At 44.4% G+C, this 23,737-nt stretch overlaps 1 protein-coding gene across 1 annotated transcript in view; it reads right to left on the reverse strand.

Annotated features, from left to right (window-relative positions):
* Cda5 (Chitin deacetylase-like 5) overlaps positions 1-19,498 on the reverse strand; it is a 35,405-nt gene extending 15,907 nt beyond the window's left edge. Inside the window, exons 1-2 of the mRNA XM_086830382.1 lie at positions 19,139-19,498; positions 17,992-18,093 (exon numbers count right to left, since the gene is read on the reverse strand). Of these exons, the coding sequence (XP_086686508.1) occupies positions 17,992-18,061 (70 nt within the window). The 5' untranslated portion in view covers positions 18,062-18,093; positions 19,139-19,498. The remainder of the gene's footprint in view (positions 1-17,991; positions 18,094-19,138) is intronic.
* Positions 19,499-23,737: the final 4,239 nt, after the last annotated feature.

Below are 23,737 nucleotides of genomic sequence, written 5' to 3' on the forward strand. Positions count from 1 at the left end.
ATTTAATTGTTGTCCTACAAAACTCTATAATAAGCCAGCTTCCAACGCCGTTATGCTGCACTTTTGACCAGTCAGTTTTGCCGTTTAATGAGACCGCTACGCTTTGGCTATAAGGTTATGCACATTCACTTTGGCTTTACTCCCCCGAGTACTTAGGAAACCCGGTCGTAGTGTTCGCCTGATGGACATTTTATAATTGGTCGCAGATGAATTGCTAATTCGCAGCACATGACAAACGTTGTCGGTGATCCCGCTGAGAGGAGAAAGGCGCCCACCCATCTGCAACTACTGTGGAACATTAAGATTCGTCTCCTGCGTAGTCCAAAAGAGTGTCAAGGCTCTGGGAGGGCATCTACTTCGCATGCAACGGGGTCGGCGCGCTCCACAAATTGTGTAAGTAACGCGTGAAAATGTGGTCCGAGGTAGCTACATTGGCCGAGTCTGAGTGACTGATATACGGCGCTGGCTGGCGCACAACGAAAGCCAATCACGTGCCAATGGCAATTGATCATGCAAGAGTCTAGCACGGATGACATTTGTATTAGGCCGGGCAGTTCACAGTCCACAGTCTACACTCCACACTCCGCAGCCAACAGTACACAGCCCGCACTTGGCAGTCGCCACTGATTGTTTGCTGTTTGTTGACCGTTCGTTGTTGTTATTGCGATTGTGTCGCCGCTAGGCTATGCTGACTATGCTATGCAATCGTAATTTCTGCTCCACTAAACAATACGACTTGTAAGCTCTGACGTACAAGCGGAGCTAACGCTGCGGCTGAAGCCGATGCCGGAGCTAAAGCTGAAGCTAATGCCGAGGCTTGACTGGTCCGCTGTTATGCAACTCGCAATAATTCGAGCATAAGCCTGATTTGTTTTGCTTGGCGCTTGTCGCCTGCACCGGCTTATTTATGCTGCCTCATTTGGTGTTTAATAAGCTCTCAGAATTCCCTGGAAGCGAATCCACCTGAGCTCCGCTGAACTGCAAGTTACGGAGAGTAACTGTCATCTGCCTGGTAGGCTAACATTCAACCCGCTTTGCAGGTTGCTTGGCCTTTTCATTTGTTGTGCCCAAAGTGCACTCGACCAACAACTTCTCAGCCGTAAAATGCGGCTTGATGAGCAACTTGACTTTCGTGTCAGTCGGAAGCGGCCATAAAACACGGCACTTTGCTGTGGTAAATAAGCGTCTAGCTTGAAAACAACTTGCTGAAGATCAGCTGCAGGTATTTTATTATCAATTTTATTTGAATGACGCTGCTTGAGAGATGATCGCGGGGCATTTAAAACCAATAAAAAAGTCGTATGTATCTATATGTTGAATATTTATGGCCTATAAGTAAGCCTGCGCGCTGTGCGATAACGCTTGATATGAGTTTAAGAGATCGGGCCTAGCCGCCGTGTATCACACAATTGTTGCCTTTGATTAAGCGGTTCCGCACAGCAAGGTGTTAATTTATGCAAAGCTCCATTTGCTTAATGTCTCTCTGGGCCTTAACGAGGGTCTACGGTACCAACGCCTGGCCCAACAGACGGCGCGGCGACGATGTGTCACAGCTCGGCGGCCCAAAAGCCGTTAGGTAGCGACCGGCAAGACGGCATTTCAACACTGCCTCCTACTTATTTGAAGCCATAAAATCGGCAACCGCCAATAGCATGGCCAAATTTAGACAAATGGCGCGAAGCATTGCACTAATTGCCACCTCGTTTGGCAGCGTCAGATGCAACCTCGAGATCTGATTTATTTTGGCCGTAATGAGCCATTTGACCACATTGAAATGGCTGAAAGGGGTCTGTTGTAGAAAGGTCTTTAAATTGATTTGCTTAATGGGATGGTGTAATGCCTGTTTTCTACTACTATTATTCTTACTGCTTCGGGGCACCTTTCTCTTCAATTAAAGTCCCAATCTGATTTAATTACTCTCTCTGCAACAGCTTGAAAGTTGTCTAGTCTTTGACCAAGCAAAGTTACTGCCTCAATTGATGGCTCAATTTCCATTCGCGTGTTTCGGGTTTGAACTTTTAATTAACACGGCTGACCAGCGGTGAGCACCCAAGTTTGTTGCCTAAGTCTTTTGATTCGCTGGGTGCGGTCCGCAATTAAACGCACGCTCAGCCCAGCACACAGCACACCCGCAAGACGGAAATATAAATCATGGACTGCCGAGTGCTGGCTGATCCAAGTCAGGCTTTCGTTTGTTTTCATTTTCAATCGACCGCACAAATCAATGGGAGGGCCCGAAGAGCGGCAATAGCAAAGGCGGCCGCCCCAATTGATTGTTGCATACCAACATCTCTCCCATTACGAAACGTGGCCCAGGTGACCACAACGGAGCGCCGCTTTGCATGCTTACACGCGCAGGAAGCTGGCAGAGGAATCAGTTTCGATTTCGGCGTGAGCTTTTCCTTTCTAAAGGAAAAGTCTCCGCCGACAGCTGCACTTCCTGGCAACAGTCCCAGTCTTTGGGGGTTAGTCGATATACCAGATAAAAATGCACATGGGAGTCCCCTTACCGCCTTAGCGCAATGCGGGTTGGGGACATTATTTTTTCTGGAATCAGCTATAGGTAGAGAGCCACTAGCTCGACACGTGAGTCAGGTCAGTAGATTAAAAGCAAGTCCTTCTGGTCGGTTCTGCAGGGCAGCTCTGCATCTGCCAACTAAGTTCATTAATATCGATATTGATATTAGCTAGCTGCAATCATCACTCAGCGGGTAAGCTGCATCTCTCAGTGCCTTCGGAATTAATCATTTTCGATTTCAGAGTTCAGCGGCGTGACAGATTCGGTTGCTTTGGGTAGGCGGCGATAGAGAGATGGTGACGAAGGAAAATAAAAATGAAAATACAGTGAGCAGTTGGCAATTGTGTACCTATTTTCAAAGTGTATCACAAAACAGGAAATATGCAGCACTTAAACTCCCTGCCCCATGCCCCTCGCATGCCGCTTGCTTTCAGTTTCGTAGCGCGACCATAGCTGTGGGCCACATTCAAATACTAAGTGGAGATCGGGCCTGAAGTGCTTTTCGGCTATTATGCAACAAGGCCTATCGACTCGCTTTGTGTTGCTGCCACACGTACAATCAACAATGTACATTCGGAGTAGTGCTGTGCAATGGCAGTGGCAGTGGCGGCTCGCTTTCCTCTCCTCTATTTTGGGGAGAATGCTCCAATTTACTGGCCAGGCTTTTGACTTTCCTTACGTGCGAGCACTTTATACGAGCTGCAAACTCGGCGGAGTAGCCTAGCCAACCAGCCAAACGGAGAATAGTTAGTGGGTCTCTCTCTGTGTTAACTGCTTTGGCCTGTTCGATTTAATGATTACGTCTACGGAGTCGGGGCTGTAACTTTGTGTGCTCCAACTCCCCTTATCTCCACATAATCATCTATATTGGTCGTAGACTATAACGGCCTTCTCCGTTGTGCCAATTTTAGGGGATCCCCCTACCCCTTCGAATGGAACCGGCCAGTTTGAACGAAAGGTCCCCAGAACACTGGTCAATCAAATCGTGAAAAAATGCGCCTAACCTATGCGAGCGGGACTGTCATATAGAGCAGCGACCACCTGTACATGTCATCGGTGGTGCACGCAAACAACTTAACTTTCGGGGCACGCAGCAGAGCCGGAGCGAGCCTGTCCGTGCACTCGTTATGACTGGCAATATGACACTTGTGGCACACGATTTTATCAATTGGGCAACTTTTCAAAATGTTAATTGGCAGCAAACTTTCAAATCATTTTCAAAATATGGCTCTAGCTTCCGACAGCCTGTGCCTGTGCCAGTGTCTAGTCCCGGTTTCGGGTCTGAGCTATGGTGCGGCTCCATGGGATCATGCCGGAGTTTGGGCTGTTCTAGGGATTTGCAAACTCGACCACATTCCTGGCCATAAACTACATTTGCATTTGTGAATTGCCCCGAAAGTGAATGTTGCTGGCCAGCGACTGCTAACGACAAAAAGCCCAAGAAAACGGCGCGAAAGTCGGTCAAACCGAGAATGTTGCATAACCGCCAGCGACACAACACGGCACCGAGACCGCGGCGGCATACATGCAACCCCACTGGTGCCCGTGTGTGTGTTGGTATCTCAGATCTTTTTGCTAGTGGCAGCAACTAGACCACGCGACGGCAAGTCGCCGCCGACTGTGACTACAACTGCGACTACGACTAAGAGTCCAACGACAGCGACCACGACAACGCCACATTGTGGCGCAAGGCTCGCTGCCAGCCACGCCCACCTCAAAATCGATCACTTTCGCTTGCTGCAACTGGGCGACGGCTGCGGCTACGGCAACTGCAACGGCAGCCACTCGATTTATGTGCTGGGCAATGTCCGCGGTTCGTGTGTCGCATTCGCAACAAGGCTGCAGTACTCGAAGCAGGAGACTGGCATGAGACCAAAGACTTGCCCAAAGCACAGACTGGGCGGTGACAATTGGCTGTCCAGGTGACCGTCTCTCGGGTGCTCCTGCTCCACTCCGTACAGTGGGAATGGGAACTTTGTGACGCATGATTTGCTTTACAATGACGAAACTAATTTCGATGTCCTGAAAAGCTCCGAGGGCGATCCAAAGCGATTGCATTGTGTGTCGCTCCGTGTGTAGTACATGACGGCAGTTTGTTTTCGGCACAGCCGTGGCTTACGCCACTCCACGCAATATTTCAACGGATTTCTTCTTGCAACACGCTTGGGCGTACGATCTGCCAAGGGATGGGTTATTTAGCTTGTATCTCTATCGAAAAAAAATTGCCATTTGCAGTTTTGAGTTTGCCTTGACCAAGGCGGCCGCTTCTGCACCTTCCATCCCATCCAGTGCGAAGGTCAGGGTCCATCCCAGGCCCCAAAACGAAACCAAGAGGAATACAAAGATGTAGGCGGTGTCGGTAACAAATTGCAAAGGCAACAAGCCATAAATTTGGCAAAACGTCCAACTCTAAAGTAGCCGGTACGAAGGAAGCACTTACAAAGTGCGCTGGCTGGCTGGCTGATAGCCAAAAATTTACATACAGTAACAACAGCACAGATTTCAGCTTCAGGGCGATGTTAGCTATTTAACGTTCAAATCGATTCGCTATTGAAAAGAAAACGCCTCGCCATCATCGTCATCTGCTCCATCGGCATCCACACATACACACTTGCACCCAGGTCAAGGTACTCCTCGAGCTCGAATCTGACTTCTCCAGCGGCGTGGCCTAACAAGCGGATGGTGGAGACCCAAACTGAAATAATCCACGCAACACTGCTCTGTTTCATGTGATTTAATTGTTTTATGTTATTGCATATAGGGGTTTTTAAAGCTAGGTTTATTTGTGGAAATGGAAATGCCAATCGATTGCGATTCTCCTCATCTTTGCTAACAGGTACGCGGAAGTGCGTCTGTTTGCATAGTTTATCGCCAGTAATCCTCCTAATCTCTCATTCAAAAAGGTTCGAGCGCAGCCTTAAAGGTGTATATGATCGGGTAGAAGACATAAATACTTCAAGCAGCAACGACAAATTCGTGGCTCACATGGACGGTGTCGGGCAGTCATAATAGTGGAGTAGCGGGTTGGAGTAGTAATAACAATTTTCCTTTCACTTTTCATTTAAATGAATTTGATAAGCACCAGAGCAACAGACAACTGCAACAATGACCAGACCACAGGCCACCATAGACCAGACCATACCCAGGCCACGTTGAAACAACTTGGTAGTGCCGGAAATCTTTACTATTCACGGTGCCTGATATTTTACATTAGCGTACTTGTTTCGGCACACGTTTGACCAAAATCTAATTACTTGCGAAAACACTTTGTTTGTTTGAGAAGGATTAAAGCTATCCACATTTATATTTATATACATGTATAAATATTTATTGTCTTGAAAAAGCTTCACTAACCCTAGCTCGCCAAGTTGGTTGAACCTTCAAGCTCTGGGCCTCAAGTTCCGCTCATTGTTCGCGCCGTGAGGCGCTTCCGCTTTTCACAAGCTGCAAATAGCTGAAATAATTAGCCAATATGCATTTTTGGTTAACTGCCAATCAAACCGGGAGGACAACGCCCCCTGCATTCGAATTTCGCATTGGAAATCACACTGGCAGCTTGCGGTCTGGCACCCCCATTATATGCCTCTTGGATGCGTTGTCTTCGTCGAGCGCTGCACTTTTGTGGGCCGACAAACTGCCGTTGACGTGATGGGTTTTGGCACCCAATCTCTCTTGCTCGCCACGAAAGAGAGGGGGATCTCGTCGACGGGAGTGATCGGAGGTGCACTCGGAGCCAGAGCGAACGGCTATTAGGCCACCGCCGCTTGATTAATGACACTGATGAGGCCTAGGCGGGACAAGAGCGAAGCTATGTCTTAATCTCAAAGTGGCAGCCAATGACGAATTGTGCGTGGTCCTCAAAAACTGGTCTCCAGGATTGAGTGCCTTTGCCTCAGCTGTCACCCACTTTTGAGGGCAACTTTTTTCCTCATAGTTATAGTACCCACTACTGGGTAGGGTTCAATTTTGATCTCATCTTCAACGAAAACATGGCGGCAAGGGTGCTCACAACGATTACGTATGCGTATTTTGAAAATAAAGAAAACAATAATTACGGCGACTGTCAGAGAGAAATGGCGTTATATTATTGTCGCAATCGCAATAAATAATATTGGACTTTAGCGCACATCTGCTGGGTATATGGCTGGGAAGCCCGCTACAGATTTGCCAGTTCGTTTTCACTGCAAGATGAATAGTGTGGAACTGGAATTGGGCTATTGAGTTGCGGCTACACATGTGTGTCGGCTTCGACCCACTGGGAGATTTGGTCGTGACTGCCGCTAAACTTGGCTCAGAGACGCTGCTCAGTGAGGCTGCGACTCTGACTGTGGTTGTGCGTGGGTAAGTCGTTGGCCAGACAGAGCCTTCGGCCGGGGCTTGCAGCACGTTTGAGGTATTTTTGTATTACAATAAATGCAGTCAACGGCCAGCCACAAATCGATGGCTGCGTTGCGCTGAGCCGCGCTGCTCAGCGATTCGACTCGATTCCAAGCTATGATGTAAGCGATGCATCTCGAACGGGTGCGCGAGTATTATAATGCGGCAGGGGCAGTCCAGTTGCTGCTACACCTACTGAACGATATTAAAGCGCAGCTTGTAATTAACATTCTCTTGCGGCAGTGGCTGTGGCAAAGCATGTGCAATCGCCCAGCGAAGCATTTGAAATTCAAATTTTCGCACATTGCGCCGATCCGGGCAAAGATATCGCTCCTTCCACTTTCTGCCTTCCAAGGACCCATGAGTGCTATTTAAAATGTTTTGTGGCTATAATTAAAAACGAATTATTTCCGAGTATTGCAATACAAAAAAGTTCTGTGCAACTGCTCAACGCTTATACAGAACCATAAATGTGGGTAAAATAATTGTGAATATGAAAACCAAGCAGAATTATTTTACATCAAGGCTTATTTAATTCATCAGTGGTGTATCAGGTTTTCCTCTCTGCCCCACATAAAGGTAGACGAACTCTGAAAATGTCATAAGTAAAGCAAAAAACACCTCGGGTGTTGGGGGTCTGACCAACAAACAGATCGGCCCAGCCCAGGCCCGTTGCATCCGCGGGATCGAGGTGCTCTATAGACAAAAAGTAATAGCTGCAATCGTTTTCAAATACGCTCACCCGAATCAAATTTAGCTCACCCAAGTGTCCGCAGTCTTGCGATTACTTATAATAGCACCCTCATTCTGTATTTTTTTCGTAGAGGAGGTTCGTAGAGGATTAGAAATTTAGTAGTCACCACTTTGACATTTATTAAAAAGTGAGAATCTAAACCAATTCGATTCCCCCTCATTTCGACGTTTAACGTACACCAATCCAAATTGGGTTGCACTCACAAAAATGGGGCAGCAGCCTCAGTCGAGTTGCAATCACCGGCAACCCACATTGCTGCCTCCCCCTCGAAGTCGTCGTAAATGTAATTGTGGGCGCCTGCTAACCACATTAACTGCTTGCTTATGCCGAATTCAAAAAGGCAGCAGCCGCAAAAGTACTTGTAATCTGGCGTCTTGACATTAGAATCCAAAAGTGAACGGCGGGTCGGCCCCACGATCACTGGACCCACTTGGGCTTTAAGGGGTCCGTGGCACATTTTGGGTGTGCCCAAAATGCTGAAAACACAGCCAGAGAAATATGCAAAACAGTTTATGGCTCACCAACCAAGCTCTAATCCGCCTTACTTGCATGTTTTGTGAGACGGTATCTTAATGTACCACTGTAACAATTTTGTCGCGACATAACTAAGCTGAATCGTTCGGTGCCTTCTAAATTGTATTAAGATTTCTTCCAGAACCAAAGAGCAAATGACACTTTAATTATTCTCAACGTCTGACGGTTAATGGTTAATGTGGAGTTCGCCTTGTGAGTGTGGCTTTTATAATTCCGCTTAAATCGAGTCAGAAACGAATTCAGGGTCAGAAACGCCAAACGCCTTACTGCGGTCTATAAAAGGCGGCGGCTTTGGCTCCGCTAGTTGCGCAAGAGAACGCCACAGCCACCGCCAGCGCCGCCATTAGTTTGCAATAGAAGTCATAACCATTATAGTTCCTAAGTCCGCCTGCGTCGGCGTCGGATCCGGACTGATCCGAACCAACAATGCGCCATATTAGAAAAGCCAAACAATTATAACAGCAAGAATGACAATGGCGAAAACAATTGTGCCAGGGCAATATAAAATAAGTGGAGCTTAATCTAATTGAGAACGACAACTCGACTTGGCCTTATACGCCTTCCACAAATTTTTGTATATCGTTGTGCTTATTTATCCAAATATGCCCTCGATTGAAATGATGGAGCCTTCTGGCGCTATCAAGCAGGAGCTTTACACTGGGTATCACTTTGGAGCTAGACCATTGTATGACTGTACAATTAATTAGGGCAGTAAACAGCTTAGAATACAAGCAACTAAATCTAAACTTCTTGACTGAAGGTCGAAGGTACCAAAAACCTGAATGGGAAAAATACAATCGAATTCCTGCCTAAAATATTGGATTGGTATCACCTTAGTGTGGTTGCTAGTGAGTCATGCAACAAAAACTGAAAACTTAAAACCGAAAGCTAAAACACCCAAGCACTACACGTTAAACAGTTCGCATGATTGCCAAGCCCAGCCGTTAAAAGGAAACTGAAAGGTTGCCGTGGTGCCAATTGTGTGGAGTCGGATTGATAATCATTTCAGTTCCAGTCGCCATTCGCCTGCTCCCAAGAACTTTGCCGTCGTCGTCGGTCTCAAACGCCCACAGTCTCTGACTCTCGACATCTCGCCCGGCAGTTGTGCAACAGAAACGGCGCTGCCTTTGGGTGCATTCAATTCCATTTTGGCAAACTAATTTGTTGAGTTAAGTGTAACAGCAGCCCAGGTTCAGGCACGGCGATGTCTGTCGGTTGATTGGCTGCTTTACCGTGTACTCGGCGGCTCACTTCCAGCTCAACTCAGCTTAGCTATATTCCCAAGCTCTGGCAAGTAGCTCGAGGGAGTGTCTGCTCGGCTCTGGGCTGCGGAATTCATTAGATCTGGCGCTACTTGCTTATTAATAATGTGAGCCAATTAAAACCAGGTCCCCACACTGCCGTTTAACCGCCAGACTAAGCCCAAGTATCCGCTGCAGTGGGGCAGAAGTTTCCCCCAGAGCGCGATAAACAAAAGACTTAAGCAACGAACGTGTCTTTTGTCTTAATGCCATCAGCTTTTGCAACAGCAATACATCTGTCGCGGCTCGCTCCCCTTTTGCTGCACGCACCCCCAGTCGCAGCGTCAAATTAATGACATACGAGTTTGTACGAGTTTGCAGATCGTGATTGTAAAGTTCTATTTTCTGAATCTGTATTCTTTGCGAATCGTTCTCGATTGCTGTTGCGATGTGACCGAGACTATGTTCTCTTTGTGAGCAGAAACCATGCCAAGGTTGGGCATTCTATTTAAATGCTAAATATGGTAATGTGGAGAGCACTTGACAGGGTTTTTGCAGCGACTGCTGCTGCTGCTGCTGGGTGTGAACTGCCTCGCTATAATTAAATATCTTATACCTACCAGCTGACTGAAACCAAAATGTAATCAGACCAAAAACCAGACCTGCACCACAACAAGATGCCAAGTATGGGTAATTGATGCAAACCCAGCTGGCAGCGATGACTTAAGCGGCGGGCCTGGACTCAGACGACAGACGTCGAAATAGTTGGAAGTCAGTATAAAGCAAAATGCTTTGCTAACGGCTACAGGTGACCTTCACCTTTTGTTCATCGCGCTGCCAAAGAGCATGACCACAAAGATGAAAAACGATGCCACAAGATCTTTTACATGAAATCAAATACCAAACCGATGCTCAGCCACGACTAACATATCTCTGGCTGGCTCGTTTTGGCAGGTATACAACAGGAGCGCCGAGCGGGGAATCCCGAAACGTCAATTTCCAACTCCCGGCCATGGGGAAATGCTTCGGACTCGACGACTTCTCCTGGTAATGCCTATCGATGACGGCGTGGCATGGCGTGAATCGACAACCGCACCTTGTCCACCGTCGTTGAACTTGAACCGACGATGGCACACGTTTGACAGGTAAAAGCAACTAGTGAAACCAGCAACAACAAGGCACAGCCAGGAAAACGCCGGGAAGCTAGCCAGCAAGCAAATATTGAAAAGCGAATACAAAGCAAAAGTCCCAAAGTGGCATCTTACGTCTGCCGGCCTGCGACAAGATGGCAAGGTTTCGTTGGCCGTGACAATGAAGGGTCGTTTATGGTACGCTCTGGTTTTTCGCTTTTGGTTTTCAACCCAGTTAAAGTACTTTTGAATGCGAAAAGTTGTAATTAACCAAATGGAGTTTTCTTGTATTCTTTGTCCAGCAGAAGGAAAAGCATTCCTAGGCGGAGATAGGACACTATAATTTCTGTCTTCTGCCTGAATAAGTGCGTTCCACACTCAGTGGTGGGCAGTGAGCTGCGGCGGACAGAAGACATTAACCCAATAAATTGCGGAGGCTGCGTGTGCTGCGGCGGGCAATTCAAGTCTGCGTGCGTTCGCGCTTGATACGACAAAGCTTCATTAACAGCTTTTAATCAAGATGTCTAATTGGAAACACAAATACAGCGAAGGCAACGATTATTAAGCAGAAGGCAAAGCCAAACCACAACTAATCAAAACGAAAAAAAAAAAAAAAAAAACTAACACAAGCATGTAGGAATACGAGTTGCGGGTATGCCAAGATGTGCTAGCAGCTCCAAAAAATGATTGGTGGTAGATCAGTCGTATTTGCAGTAAGCGAAACGCTGGTAATGTTAAAAAAAGCAAATTGATCGCAAGATATACTGTGACTACGACTCGGACTACAGCTGCGATCATGGGAAAAGCCAAAGTCAGGGCCGCCGTCGATATCTACTTGTGACAGAAGTGGGCTAAATTTTGGAGATGTGAACTTGAGGCTCTGCCGCTGGCTTAAGCGTATTTGCTCTTCTGCTCGTGAGTGACACGTCAAGTGTTTCGCAGATCACGCACGGTAAACGGACCGTTTTGGGTTTACTTCCCTGTGAATGTCTTGATGGGGGAATTTTCGAAGTTCGCCGAATCTTTTAATAACGCGCTGACTAATCTGCGAATAAAACATCTACAAAGCCTGTTCAGGCCGTGTCGCTTCGGCATAAGCGGATATCATTTGTTGGCCGCTAGTTGCCTTTGGATTACTATCCGGTTTCGGTCTAACAGTCAGACATAAGCTTCTGATAAATTATGCGTATATATTTAAAATGCTATTTATTCCAATACAGCTTTGTAAGAGAGACAGGCGCTGCCCGTTGATATTTGGATAGGATCCAAAGATGTTGCTCACAAAAGAATTAAAGTCTATCTCAGAGTCATCATTCATCAGCCACGGCTTCAGACTAACATCACTGACTTCACTCGTATAAAACGAACACATAATAATGATGCCACCAGAGGAATTTGTACTTTCTGCACACTGATTTGAGTTATAGCCTGCATCAGCCCATGGATGTGTCAGTGCCAGGGGATATCGAGTAGTGCTTATCGGTGTCACATCTGTGAATTATGCGGCGCGAAGCCGGGACAGGACTGCGACTGCGTAGAGTGCAGAATTATTGTTGGCATGCAATCAGGCCGAAAGCATCTCGTAAAGTACAAGAAGGCGGGTTGCCTGGCTGGAAGCAAGAAGTTGTGGGGCACATTGTTAGCAAGTCCTAGGCGATGTCGTCTTGCAACTTATGCGACGCCTTCAGGCAGGGTCGCAACATATTTATTGCCCCCTTTGGGTGTGGGTAACAATTGAAATATTCTTCTCCATATGGGCATGTTACCCCTCAGGATGATCGTTTTATCTCTTCTGCTCCATACATGCTACTTCATCAAGATAGTACTTTTGTGTGTTTTTCTAAAAATGATCGTGAGTATTATGGTGTCTACCAACCAGTATTTGTTATATTTGTTTCCGTTCGATTAATGGCTTGTTTGGATCTCAGGTGTAGCAGTGATAAATTCATTAAATTACCGCGTCCACCAGGCTAGACACAACATTGACCTGGTTTGTATATAAAATAATTATCTGAAACATTGCCGTTTCCCACGCTAAATGGTGACTGTTGGACTAGACCACACCCTTTGCCAGAGCGACTGCGAGTGCAGCTGCTCGTAACGACCATGCAAATTACCCAATTGCGGCTTAAATGTCAACATTTGTTTAATTTAATTGGAGCTAGCAGTAACAGAAGCAGCAGTGCGCCAGCGCCCAGTTTAAGCCAATTTAAGTCGGAGAAATAGGATTCAAGTCGGAGTTGGCCTCAGTTGCCCCAATGCCACTGTAGAGTCGCAAGGCCAAGTATTTAAGCAAGCGTTCTGGGCAAATAAATAATAGGATGTAATCGATGACTGTCAAACCAGTTAATGAAAGCAAACCTCCCTAAACCGTTAATTCAGACTAAAAAGTCACAAAAGCATTGTGATAAATACACAAAAAAGTCCATAACTAAGTAAAATCAATAACTCTGAAACCGGCATCTCATTTATAAGTTATAGCATCTCAATGCTGCTGCAGTTGACTAGCTTTCCGTTTCCATGCTCAAAAATACATATGCAGATCGGGTTATTCGCAGCTTCAGCTCATCTGGAGGCGGTTCGATGACTTTATGGCAGTGTGTCTCCTTTTGGACCAACCGAGACCACTTTGCCAAAGCTTTTTGGGGCCGAGCTTTGCAGTCAATAGCCGCCGGGGTGGCGGCCTGCCACAAAACGAAGAAAAGCAAAGACTGTGATTTAATTTTACAAGACTGTACAATCAAAAAACTAACTTCACTAGGAAAAATGTCATCAAACTATCCACTGCAAGGGAAACCTGTTGGCTGGTTGGCTTTCCGCCCGGCCTGCAGGTGACATTGAAAAAATCGAAAGCCGAAATCAGGATCCCGATGAAAGCAGGTATTAGCAATGAGCCAACGAATTGCACTTTAAAAGCAGCATTAAAAGAGATATCATCTACGCGGCGAATCAACCCCAGCTGAGAAAATCAGATCTACTTGCAGTCGCCGCCGCCTCCGCCAGATCTCGTTCAGTTATTAATGGAGCTCAACTCGGCTCTACATGTTAAAAGCTCGGAGCCAAGAGCTCAGAGTGCCATGAGTAATCTGCGGTGTCCTGAAATTCATTACATTTGACACCAGGCACTTAATGAAGCTCCTAACGACGCAGATGAGTGCGTTATGCAATCGCTGGGGCTCCACTTATCGATAAGCTCACACACTTTCTCGCCAGCCTGGCCAACACATTGTCACTGTGTCCGTAATCACTCACTTAAACGGGCACCTCTAATACGCACTGTGGAGCGCGGCCGTTGAAGGTGAAAGTGAAAGGTGGTCGCTTCGAAATATGCTTTTTGGTAAATGAAAAACGAGGAACGATGAGGAAGAGCAGTTGCGCTGCAGCATCGCCTTGTCCTTGAAGGCCTGGGGCACGTATTCCGACATGAACTCGAAAAGCAACGGTCTGCGGAAAACATCAGCCGCAATCGCGTCAAGGTCGTTGCATCGAGCATCTGCAAAATCCAGTTTATTCACAAAAAGGAGACAATGAAAGAAGCCGCAAACGGGAACGCAGAAAGCTTTTAGCCACAAACCTTGTTTCACTTTCATTCTTGGTTTGGGATGTTAATTAATAAGTAGTCTCTGCGAGCTAGACCCTGAAGTGCATTTCCCGATACGCAAACTAGTCTCTCAGTTTGAGAGGTATCCAAATAAAACTTTAGATAGTTTTTAAAATATGCTCTCTAGTAAATAAGTCGGACGACTGTATCACGTACAGCGTACAGAATCCCCGCCTGCCTAAATAAATGCTAACATACGCGCAGCGGCTGCTTGGGTGACGGTTTGAATGCAACGTGCTGCCGCAAGTGTGAAACACGCATAAAATAATCGTAAAAATTAAAAGTCTGCGCAATCCTCACGCATTCAACTGTCAGACGGGAGGTGGTGAAAGAAAGAGAGTTAAGCTGTGCTGGCTGGCCGTGGCAGCAGGGCAGGTGTGAGAGTGTTAAGTGGAGCAGCAGCATGGATACGTCTGGAGCGCTATTCACATCGGTTATGAATGTTGACGGGTTGTTGCTGTGGCAATGCCTTAATAGATTGCTCGTTGCGCAGCGAAAATAATTTGCAGCTAACGTATATAATACGGTAACATGTGCATTTCAAGGTGAGTAGCACCATTAAGACCAGAAGCAGCATTAAGGCAGCAGCAGAGCTGGTGAGGGCAATCGTTAAACTAAGGAGAAGTTGGGTGTTTGCTGTTTACTATTCGAGGGTCCAACACAATATTGGTACTCTTCGCACAGCGCCGACAACATATTTCAACTTCCAATTCAACACAAATTAACTGGAGCCTTTCGAAACCCAATGTGCAAATTTATTCAAGCTTGCCTCAGACTGAGTCGAGTACGAGTACCAGTACGAGTACGAGCTTAAATAAGTATGAATACGAAAGCGAAAGTGCACTGCTGTGGCTGAGACTATGGCTGTGGTTGTATGGCTGCATGCAAAGCGAAGTTGCGCCATGGAAGTTCCAGTGCGAGTGCACGGAGAGCATGCGCCCCTTATAAAATATAAAGCGTTCGGATTACACCCGGAGACCCAACATTGCCGAGTAACTTAATGACGATCTTCCGCGTTCGCACGGCAAGCATTGACTCCGCTGTGCCTGCTAAGCAACACAACGATTCGGGTGTGCGGGCCATATTGTGGTAATAGCTGAATTGGCATTGACACTTCGACGAGTTTATAACCGAAAAGCTATGGGCCAAAAGTGGTGCAAGCACTGATGTAACTCGTAGTTCTTGCGGCCACTTTCGCCACCTTTTTCTATCGGCTAACACCGACTTTCCCATGCAAACCAGTCACACTTTCAAAGCCCTAACACTTTTGCTCAACATTTTCCAGCAATAACGCATGTTAATATTTTCATTCGGCGCCATGGGAAGATGAGAAAGGGGCATGTCAGAGGGCTTCCTACAACGCCGAGACAAGACCGGACGAGGCGAAACGAGACCTTTCGTTAACTCGCAGGAATGACACCGAGGTTTTTATTATAGTTCAACGAAATGGAAAGTTGTGACGGTTCCTACGATGGCCTCAGTCCATCAACAGTCCATTTACGGATTTCTTTGGCTTTTTATTTACTTTATAATGTTTTGCTGGACAAGCATTTGTTTCTGTTTTATTGTGTCATCATTGGAGTGTATTTCACTTTCGTGTCGCATAATTCCTCGGTGATAAATGCTAGTATAATTGCCAGACTACATTCTCCTAATTCAATATCTAATGTCAATTGATATACAGTTCATATGCACACTAATTTGATTTAATTTTTGTGGTTTTTAAAGTTGTGTTGCATTCTCGAGAGACTACAAGCTCACTAAGAAGTGTAAAGAAAACACATTAAAGAAGTTACTGGTAAAGAATGTTATCTTTAATTGCAATATATTTAAGTACCTATAAAGCCTGCCTGGGGCATAGGCTTTAAGAATTCAATAATTTTTTGACTTAGGTTTGAGTTTTATTAACTTTGATTTGTCGAAAAATATGTCATAAAAAAATCAATAATTATCGATTTAAAGAATACGAATATTTTAAGCTTAGTTTTGATCGACTCCCAATTCGATTCTATAAATCATTTGCAAACTGCAAGGGTATAGTAAGTTTCCATTCTTTGTTACGAGTTAAAACGGTTTGTTGATTTTGTTGAATGCCAAATAAACCTTTTAACTATTAGTATCGGGTAGTATGGGGTAGTATGGTCATGATATTGTAACTCTAGAAATTAAAACTGAAAATTGAAGCGAAAGTGAATTGGACATGTACACATGGTTTTAAAATTAAGTACGTGCACGTAATTATTATTAATATAACGTATGTTAAAATTAGGCGATCACTTTCTCCTTTTTCCTTTTCCATAATATTATGCCGCTGCCCTGTGGCAAGTTCTTCCCTTCGTCATCTTTGCACTTTGCTTTGCCCGCTTACTATTCATACGTAATCTAAATCAATTTTGGATTTTCCATCGTCCCAGCTTCCCGTGGTTTGGTTTGGCTTAGGTTTTGGCCAAATTTATGCACACATTTAAATGTGGACGACAGATAATTAAGTGAACTGTTTGCAGATTATTAACAGTTATTATAACCACAATTTGCTCGCTTACACCGACACACTCACTCACTTAGGCAAACACTTATTCAACCCATTCATGCCATTCGAACCAGTGTGTTGTGTGCAATTAATATCTGTGCCATAAGCTGGTTGGCTGACTGCTGGCCGGGGCTGCTGGCTGATTGGCATACCTTACATAATTCCATTACCATTACCCAGCAGTTCGTTGAGTGGACAACCCGGGCTGACCAATGCTTGACACGGTTCGGGCTGTACTGCTCGATTATGTTATTGTTTCGCTGGTAAATAGAGCAGGTGATCAGAGCCATGTATATGTACACATATACTTAATTAGCTAGCAATCCATCTATCGCTAACCCCTTATGTAAATACACTCTCTGTCTGTTTACGACTCACCGCGTTCCATTGACAAGCGATTAATCGCGTAATATAAATATATAAATTTTGGCCGTGAGTCGCGAGTAGGATACTCGAATACTCGTATATCTTGGCCAATAAAACACAATTTTGTAGCAGCCGTGCTTGTGCCCGGAGTAAGTGCTGGCAGCTGGTGGTTTGACTTCTTTTACGAAGATTATTGAATTTGACATCGGATCGGAAGACTTTTTGTGAGTTCGTCTCGGCTAAGACAGAGATTGAAGGCCGAAACAAGTTTGTCCGCTCAATTCTTCGACTGAACACGATATTTCCATGACAAAGTACAGAATATACATTTGAGGTTTCGCCTCATCTGCCAAGCACACTAGGCGTTAATCATATATCTAAAATATTCGATTCAATATTTGTTGGACTGGGTCTATTCTCCCGAACTCTTACTTTCATGCGCTTGTATCAAATGAGGTAATATTGTCTAGATTTTGGTTCGGATAGTTCGATTTCCCTTTTCACTTAGAAAGGTGTGTTAAAACAACGGAAACCTTGTCTCTACTAATTATCAGGCTTAAAGTAAATACCTAATGAGAAAAACTAAAGCATCGGCTTGCAGAAACATACTGCAGTTGGACAACGTCCTTTTGGCCGTGCAAGTTCGTTGACTTGGCAGCTAAAGTCCAGTAACCAGTCGTTTGGCCATTCGCAGAGCTCCTTCAGTGATTTTAATTTAAATAAAGGCCGGATCCCTGAAGTGCTTGCTCTCCGGTTCCAGTTGCCAGTTGCAAGTTGCGAGGTGTGAGGTCTATAACTTGACTGCTATTAGAATCTTCCTGGGGGCTGGGCCTACTGACAAGGTGAGTCAGCTATTTGTCCTGCAGACGACCCCCGTCATGTTCCATGACAGTCCTATTTGTGAAGGGTGCCCCCTGATCCGAGCGTGTGTAGTACTCACCTGTTTTGAACAGCAATAGACATAATCCCAGCAGCCACAGAATGCTTAGACGACATGTTGAGTACTCCATGTTTCAGGTATTGCGCGGCGTTGTAACTGTAACTGTAAATTTTCTTGATGTGGTTGGTGCTGTTACGTTTTGAGGCTAGTTCACAGAACCCAAAATACCACCAAACTCAGCTCGGGGCTGAGCGGGGGCAGCTTCACCACAAGCACTGGCAGCAGCACCAGCAGCGGCAGTTGCTGTTGAGAAAAGCTCTGCTTTGTTGCATACAATTGCCAAATAACTAAGAAGGCAGTGTCGCAATCTTTCAATTTAGATTTTTTTTACGAGCCTTGTGTTACAATTTTCTTGGCTGTGGGTTTTTTTCTGCCTGCCGCGACTGCTAAGGCTGCTGCTGCTGCTGCGGCTGCACTTTGCTTAGACGTGTTTTGTATTGTTGTTAGTGGCAAGTAAATGCAGTTGCGCTGCCCCTATTATTGGAGCTTTCGTTTGTGGCTAAAACAACGCGACGATGCATAGTTCACACACGCGTTCACAGATTACAACACTTGGTTTTGCCTTTTGCCTTTTGGCAAGTTCGGTTTCTGCTCAGTTCCTCAGTGTCTCACAGCCTTAGTTCGGCGTCTGTCTTTGGTTTTTCACAGATTTTTACAGGGGAAAAGAAAACACTAAGAGATTAACAAAACCATCCGAAGATCGATGCTGGTCGATGGACGCCTGCTGTGATTCAGATTTGCAGATATCAGACCTGAGAGATTTCCCGTACGGTATTCGCGGGCACTACCAAATCGGATCGGAAAACTATGTGCGAGCGAGTCTGGAGCGTGGCGAAGAAGAAAATGTGAAGCAAAATAAAACAAAACTTGCACGTTTTTATTTTTGTTTGTTGATGCTTGATATTTAGCGAAACTTTCTTTTCGATGAGGCGAGCCTCTACCGACACACACGCTCGAGCTGAGCTTCAAAATGCAGTTGGAGCCTGCTTTCTATTGGCCGAGTGCAATATTCGATCGAAGGCAAAGGTGCATTAGTATTTCAGCCCATTGAGTGGGTTCGAATGTCAATTAAACGCAGACCCGCGATGGCTCAGTCGATTTTTTGGGGGAAAAGTCCGGGGGACCCTCGAGGGTCGGCCTTGCTTACCGTGCGCTTAAGCGAACCACACGTCCTAATCGGAACAACTATACAGCGCGACTGTGCGGAGCTAGTGTCTTGCGGCCAGCTGAAGCAGTCAGAGCCAAGTTTCGAGCCGAGTTCAATCTGAGCCACGCTCGGCTACGTCTGTTACTGTACAGCGAATGTTAACGGTGTCGGAGACGGCGAAGTCGCTGCGCTACTCTCTTAAGCTTTTGAAAGTAAGAGTAAAGCGGTCAAAGCTCGTTCCATTGTATCGTGAACAAAACCACGACTTCTTTGGTGTGAGGCAGCTGCTTCTGATCTTTCTGGACTAATTATCTTGCACCAGTTGCTGCGAGAACGCGATCCGAGATCAATTTTCTTTATGAATTTGAGTACTTGACTGGGAATCAAACCCAGTGTCCGTCCGATCATTTGCAAACCAGATACTGGGTGGCTTTCTTGAATACCAGCAAAACCAGCACCAGCTTCGGCTCCAGCAACCTGCTCTCCTTCCCTCTCTGGGGCCACTAGTAATACGCCTGGCTCGGCAACTATTTATTGTGGCGGTTGTGAAACATTGTTACACTTAGACTGTCGGATTGACGCTTCTGGAGCAAGTTAGGAAGGGAGTGCAGTCGCTTTGGGGACATGGGTTTAGGGGCAGGTCAGGCCCCAGCCGACCTCTACATGGTTGGGGTTAATCAATTTGCGCAGTCGCATTGTCCTTGATGAATCGAATCATTGGCGTGCAACGTGCATAGCTTAAGGCCTGCGCCTTTTCCACCACAGGCACAGATTTCGAGCCAGAGAATTGAAAGTGAAGCCGAGTTGGAAACATGGCAACATAGCGAACAAGAACTGGGCCAAAGCAACCAACCAAAACCAGCCAAACCAAGCTCAGACTCTGGCTGCGAACCAGCACAGGCGAGCTTGAGCCCGAGCCAGTGCTCGAATCCAAGTAAAAGGCGCTCTGGTGAACGGCGTCCGCCCGACTTGATGTCTTAAGCAAGCCATAAGCATTAATATAATTCTGTATTAATTTATTTATTGCTGGATTGTGTTTCACACGATTTATTCTGCGAGTGAGTGGAGGGCGAGGCGCATTCTTTTCGAAGCGATCTTAACGCTGTTTCGGAAGTTGTATAATTTTCACAGTTGAGCCGCCATGAGGCCACCGAAGGGCCTTCATAATCAAATACTTGTATTTGCTCATGAAACTAGAGCTTAGTAGCTTTCCCAAAAACCCAGTAAATTCGACTAGAAGGTAATGATATGAATGTAGAATATAGAAGCAGGCGGCCCTTAAACTACGACGTGCGTATGCGCAACGTGGCTGGGCTGCATAATAATTGGAGTTTGCTTGTTACAACAGCACTCTCCAGACCAGTTGGGTCACCCTGTCCGCGAGTTTGTCGCAGTTTGACAGGTGGTTATTAGCTTTAATGGACAATTTCACAAACGAATTATTATAATGCGGGCCAATGTCTTAATCATAAAAATGAACCAACCAAATCTTTGTGAGGGCTGGTGCCGTGCGGCAAATGTCCTACAATTAGTTGTTTCTGGCTTATATTTGCGGACAGACGGACACAGACCCAAAAGTGTTTGCCATTCACTTTATAAATAGGCGGTGCAAATTTATCACAGCGTAATAATCCCGTTTCCGTTTCGAACTATTTCGGGCAGTGTTCGTATTGATAGTTTAACGTTTTCATTAAAACGAAATCCGCCAGAAGGTGGTCGGGTCGCTCGGACATACATGCCTTGGGCCCCAAATTGATTCAGTATGCGACTAAACCGACCGTTAAATGTCCGCTAAATTGGAGGCCTTGAAAACTTCCCGATTACTTCAGCTGTAAAGAGCTTATTGGTCGGTAAGCCTACGAGCAAACACATGCAGGCCTTCATTATTGTCTTTGATTTGAAATGCGGATCCATTGTGCTTGCCTCGCAGCTCGATTGATAAATGGGAGTGTTGCACTGCAGAAAAAATACGTATTAATGGTCCCGTTAATTGCAATAATCGTTGTGGAACACAGCGGTAAAAGCTTAATTAAATCACCGGACTTTTCGTTAGGGTTAGTACGAACATCAACGTATTCAATTGTATTTTATATAAGGGACAAAATACAAATTCCGACAAAAACTAGAAAACTAAGAATTTGTGAGGCGCTTCGAGGACCTCGCACAATTAAGAATACATTTGTCGAGAACGCTTGCCTGGTTTGAAATTGCACATGGCCATGGGAGGTTTGAAATGTTTCTCCGTTGTGGATTTGGTGCTTGGCCTGGCACATGCCAGAGCACGTTAATTGACTTGCCCTTGTCAATACAATTCGACTTTGGCTACTTGTAGTCTAATTTAATGCAGCCGTCAGCGTTAACTCGATCGCACCTAGCCAGTGATACGCAAAATCCGCAAATCGAATGTCGTGGAATTCCCTCACACATTCCCAACACACAATCGCCGTGCTATCGAACCTGTGCTCTAAGCCTTTGTATGAACCGAAGCATTTTGAAAGTAATTTTCGTCTAAATAACTCGAGTTCAGGCCACGCATTTGGTGCTTGCCTTTCTAATGAAAATTAAATTAATGATGTCTTTTTATAAACAATTCAAAATACCTGCAATACTCACACACACATACAAGGCAGCCGTAGTCACACCTGACACTCAAATCAGGTAGGTTTTCTGGAATGCTTGCGTAAGGAAGTAAGGTAAATGACGCCAAAGAACCAAAGACTTTTCTTTTTTATAGAAAATCTAAAAATGTGTCAGTGCCTAGTATATTTTCCAGTCCAGAAATTGTAATTTCGATTCCAATTTTGTGAAACTGCCATTTGGCGAATGCAGTGTTACGGTACGGTAGTTAGTGCTGTCATAATTTTAACAGGTTAATAAATCTGCGCACTCATATTAAAATATTAATATTTTCAATTTTTTGACAATTTAAAAAAAAATTGCTTAAAATTATACCCAAAAAAATGTTGGAAAAACTGTCAAAAAATAGTTTTCCTTCCTACATGACCAGAAAGATTTGCCTGTTCACCCTGATCAATAATATATATGCTTTATAGGGTCGGAAATGACTCCTTCACTGCGTAGGACGCTTCAGACTGAAATTATAATACCCTGCAAGGGTAAAAATATTCACATTCTTTATCATATATTTATATGACAATTTTATCTACAAACCAAAGCTTTGAAAACTCATATCTAAGCCAAAAATGCATTAATTTCGATACGGTATTCAGTGCTGTGTTAGTTTTTAATAGGTTAATATTTCTGCATACTGAAAAATAAATTTTACAATTTTCAATTTTTTGACAATTTTTAAAAATTGTTTAAAATGTAATTAGCCCCAAAAAAATGTTGAAAAAACTGTCAAAAAATAGTTTTCCCTCCTTCATGCCTAGATAGATTCGCCTGTTCAGCCTGATCAATAATATATATGCTTTATAGGGTCGGAAATGACTCCTTCATTGCGTAGGACGCTTCTGCCTGAAATTATAATACTCTGCAAGGGTATAAATAATCACATTCTTTATCATATATTTATATGACAATTTTATCTACAAACCAAAGCTTTGAAAACTCATATCTAAGCCAAAAATGCATTAATTTCTATACGGTATTCAGTGCTGTGTTAGTTTTTAATAGGTTAATAATTCTGCATACTCAAAAATAAATTTTACAATTTTCAATTTTTTGACAATTTTTAAAAATTGTTTAAAATGTAATTAGCCCCAAAAAAATGTTGAAAAAACTGTCAAAAAATAGTTTTCCTTCCTACATGACCAGAAAGATTTGCCTGTTCACCCTGATCAATAATATATATGCTTTATAGGGTCGGAAATGACTCCTTCACTGCGTAGGACGCTTCAGACTGAAATTATAATACCCTGCAAGGGTAAAAATATTCACATTCTTTATCATATATTTATATGACAATTTTATCTACAAACCAAAGCTTTGAAAACTCATATCTAAGCCAAAAATGCATTAATTTCTATACGGTATTCAGTGCTGTGTTAGTTTTTAATAGGTTAATAATTCTGCATACTCAAAAATAAATTTTACAATTTTCAATTTTTTGACAATTTTTAAAAATTGTTTAAAATGTAATTAGCTCAAAAAAATTGTTGAAAAAACTGTCAAAAAATAGTTTTCCCTCCTTCATGCCTAGATAGATTCGCCTGTTTAGCCTGAATAATAATATATATGCTTTATAGGGTCGGAAATGACTCCTTCACTGCGTAGGACGCTTCTGCCTGAAATTATAATACTCTGCAAGGGTATAAATATTCACATTCTTTATCATATATTTATATGACAATTTTATCTGCAAACCAAAGTTTTGAAAACTCATAGCTGGGCCAAAAACGCATTAATTTCGATACGGTATTCAGTGCTGTGTTAGTTTTTAATAGGTTAATATTTCTGCATACTGAAAAATAAATTTTACAATTTTCAATTTTTTGACAATTTTTAAAAATTGTTTAAACTGTAATTAGCCCCAAAAAAATGTTGGAAAAACTGTCAAAAAATAGTTTTCCCTCCTTCATGCCTAGATAGATTCGCCTGTTTAGCCTGAATAATAATATATATGCTTTATAGGGTCGG

The sequence above is a fragment of the Drosophila serrata genome, unplaced genomic scaffold (assembly GCF_035046125.1).
Source record: "Drosophila serrata isolate PLE 108 unplaced genomic scaffold, ASM3504612v1 contig_240, whole genome shotgun sequence".
In the NCBI taxonomy this organism is placed as follows: domain Eukaryota; kingdom Metazoa; phylum Arthropoda; class Insecta; order Diptera; family Drosophilidae; genus Drosophila; species Drosophila serrata.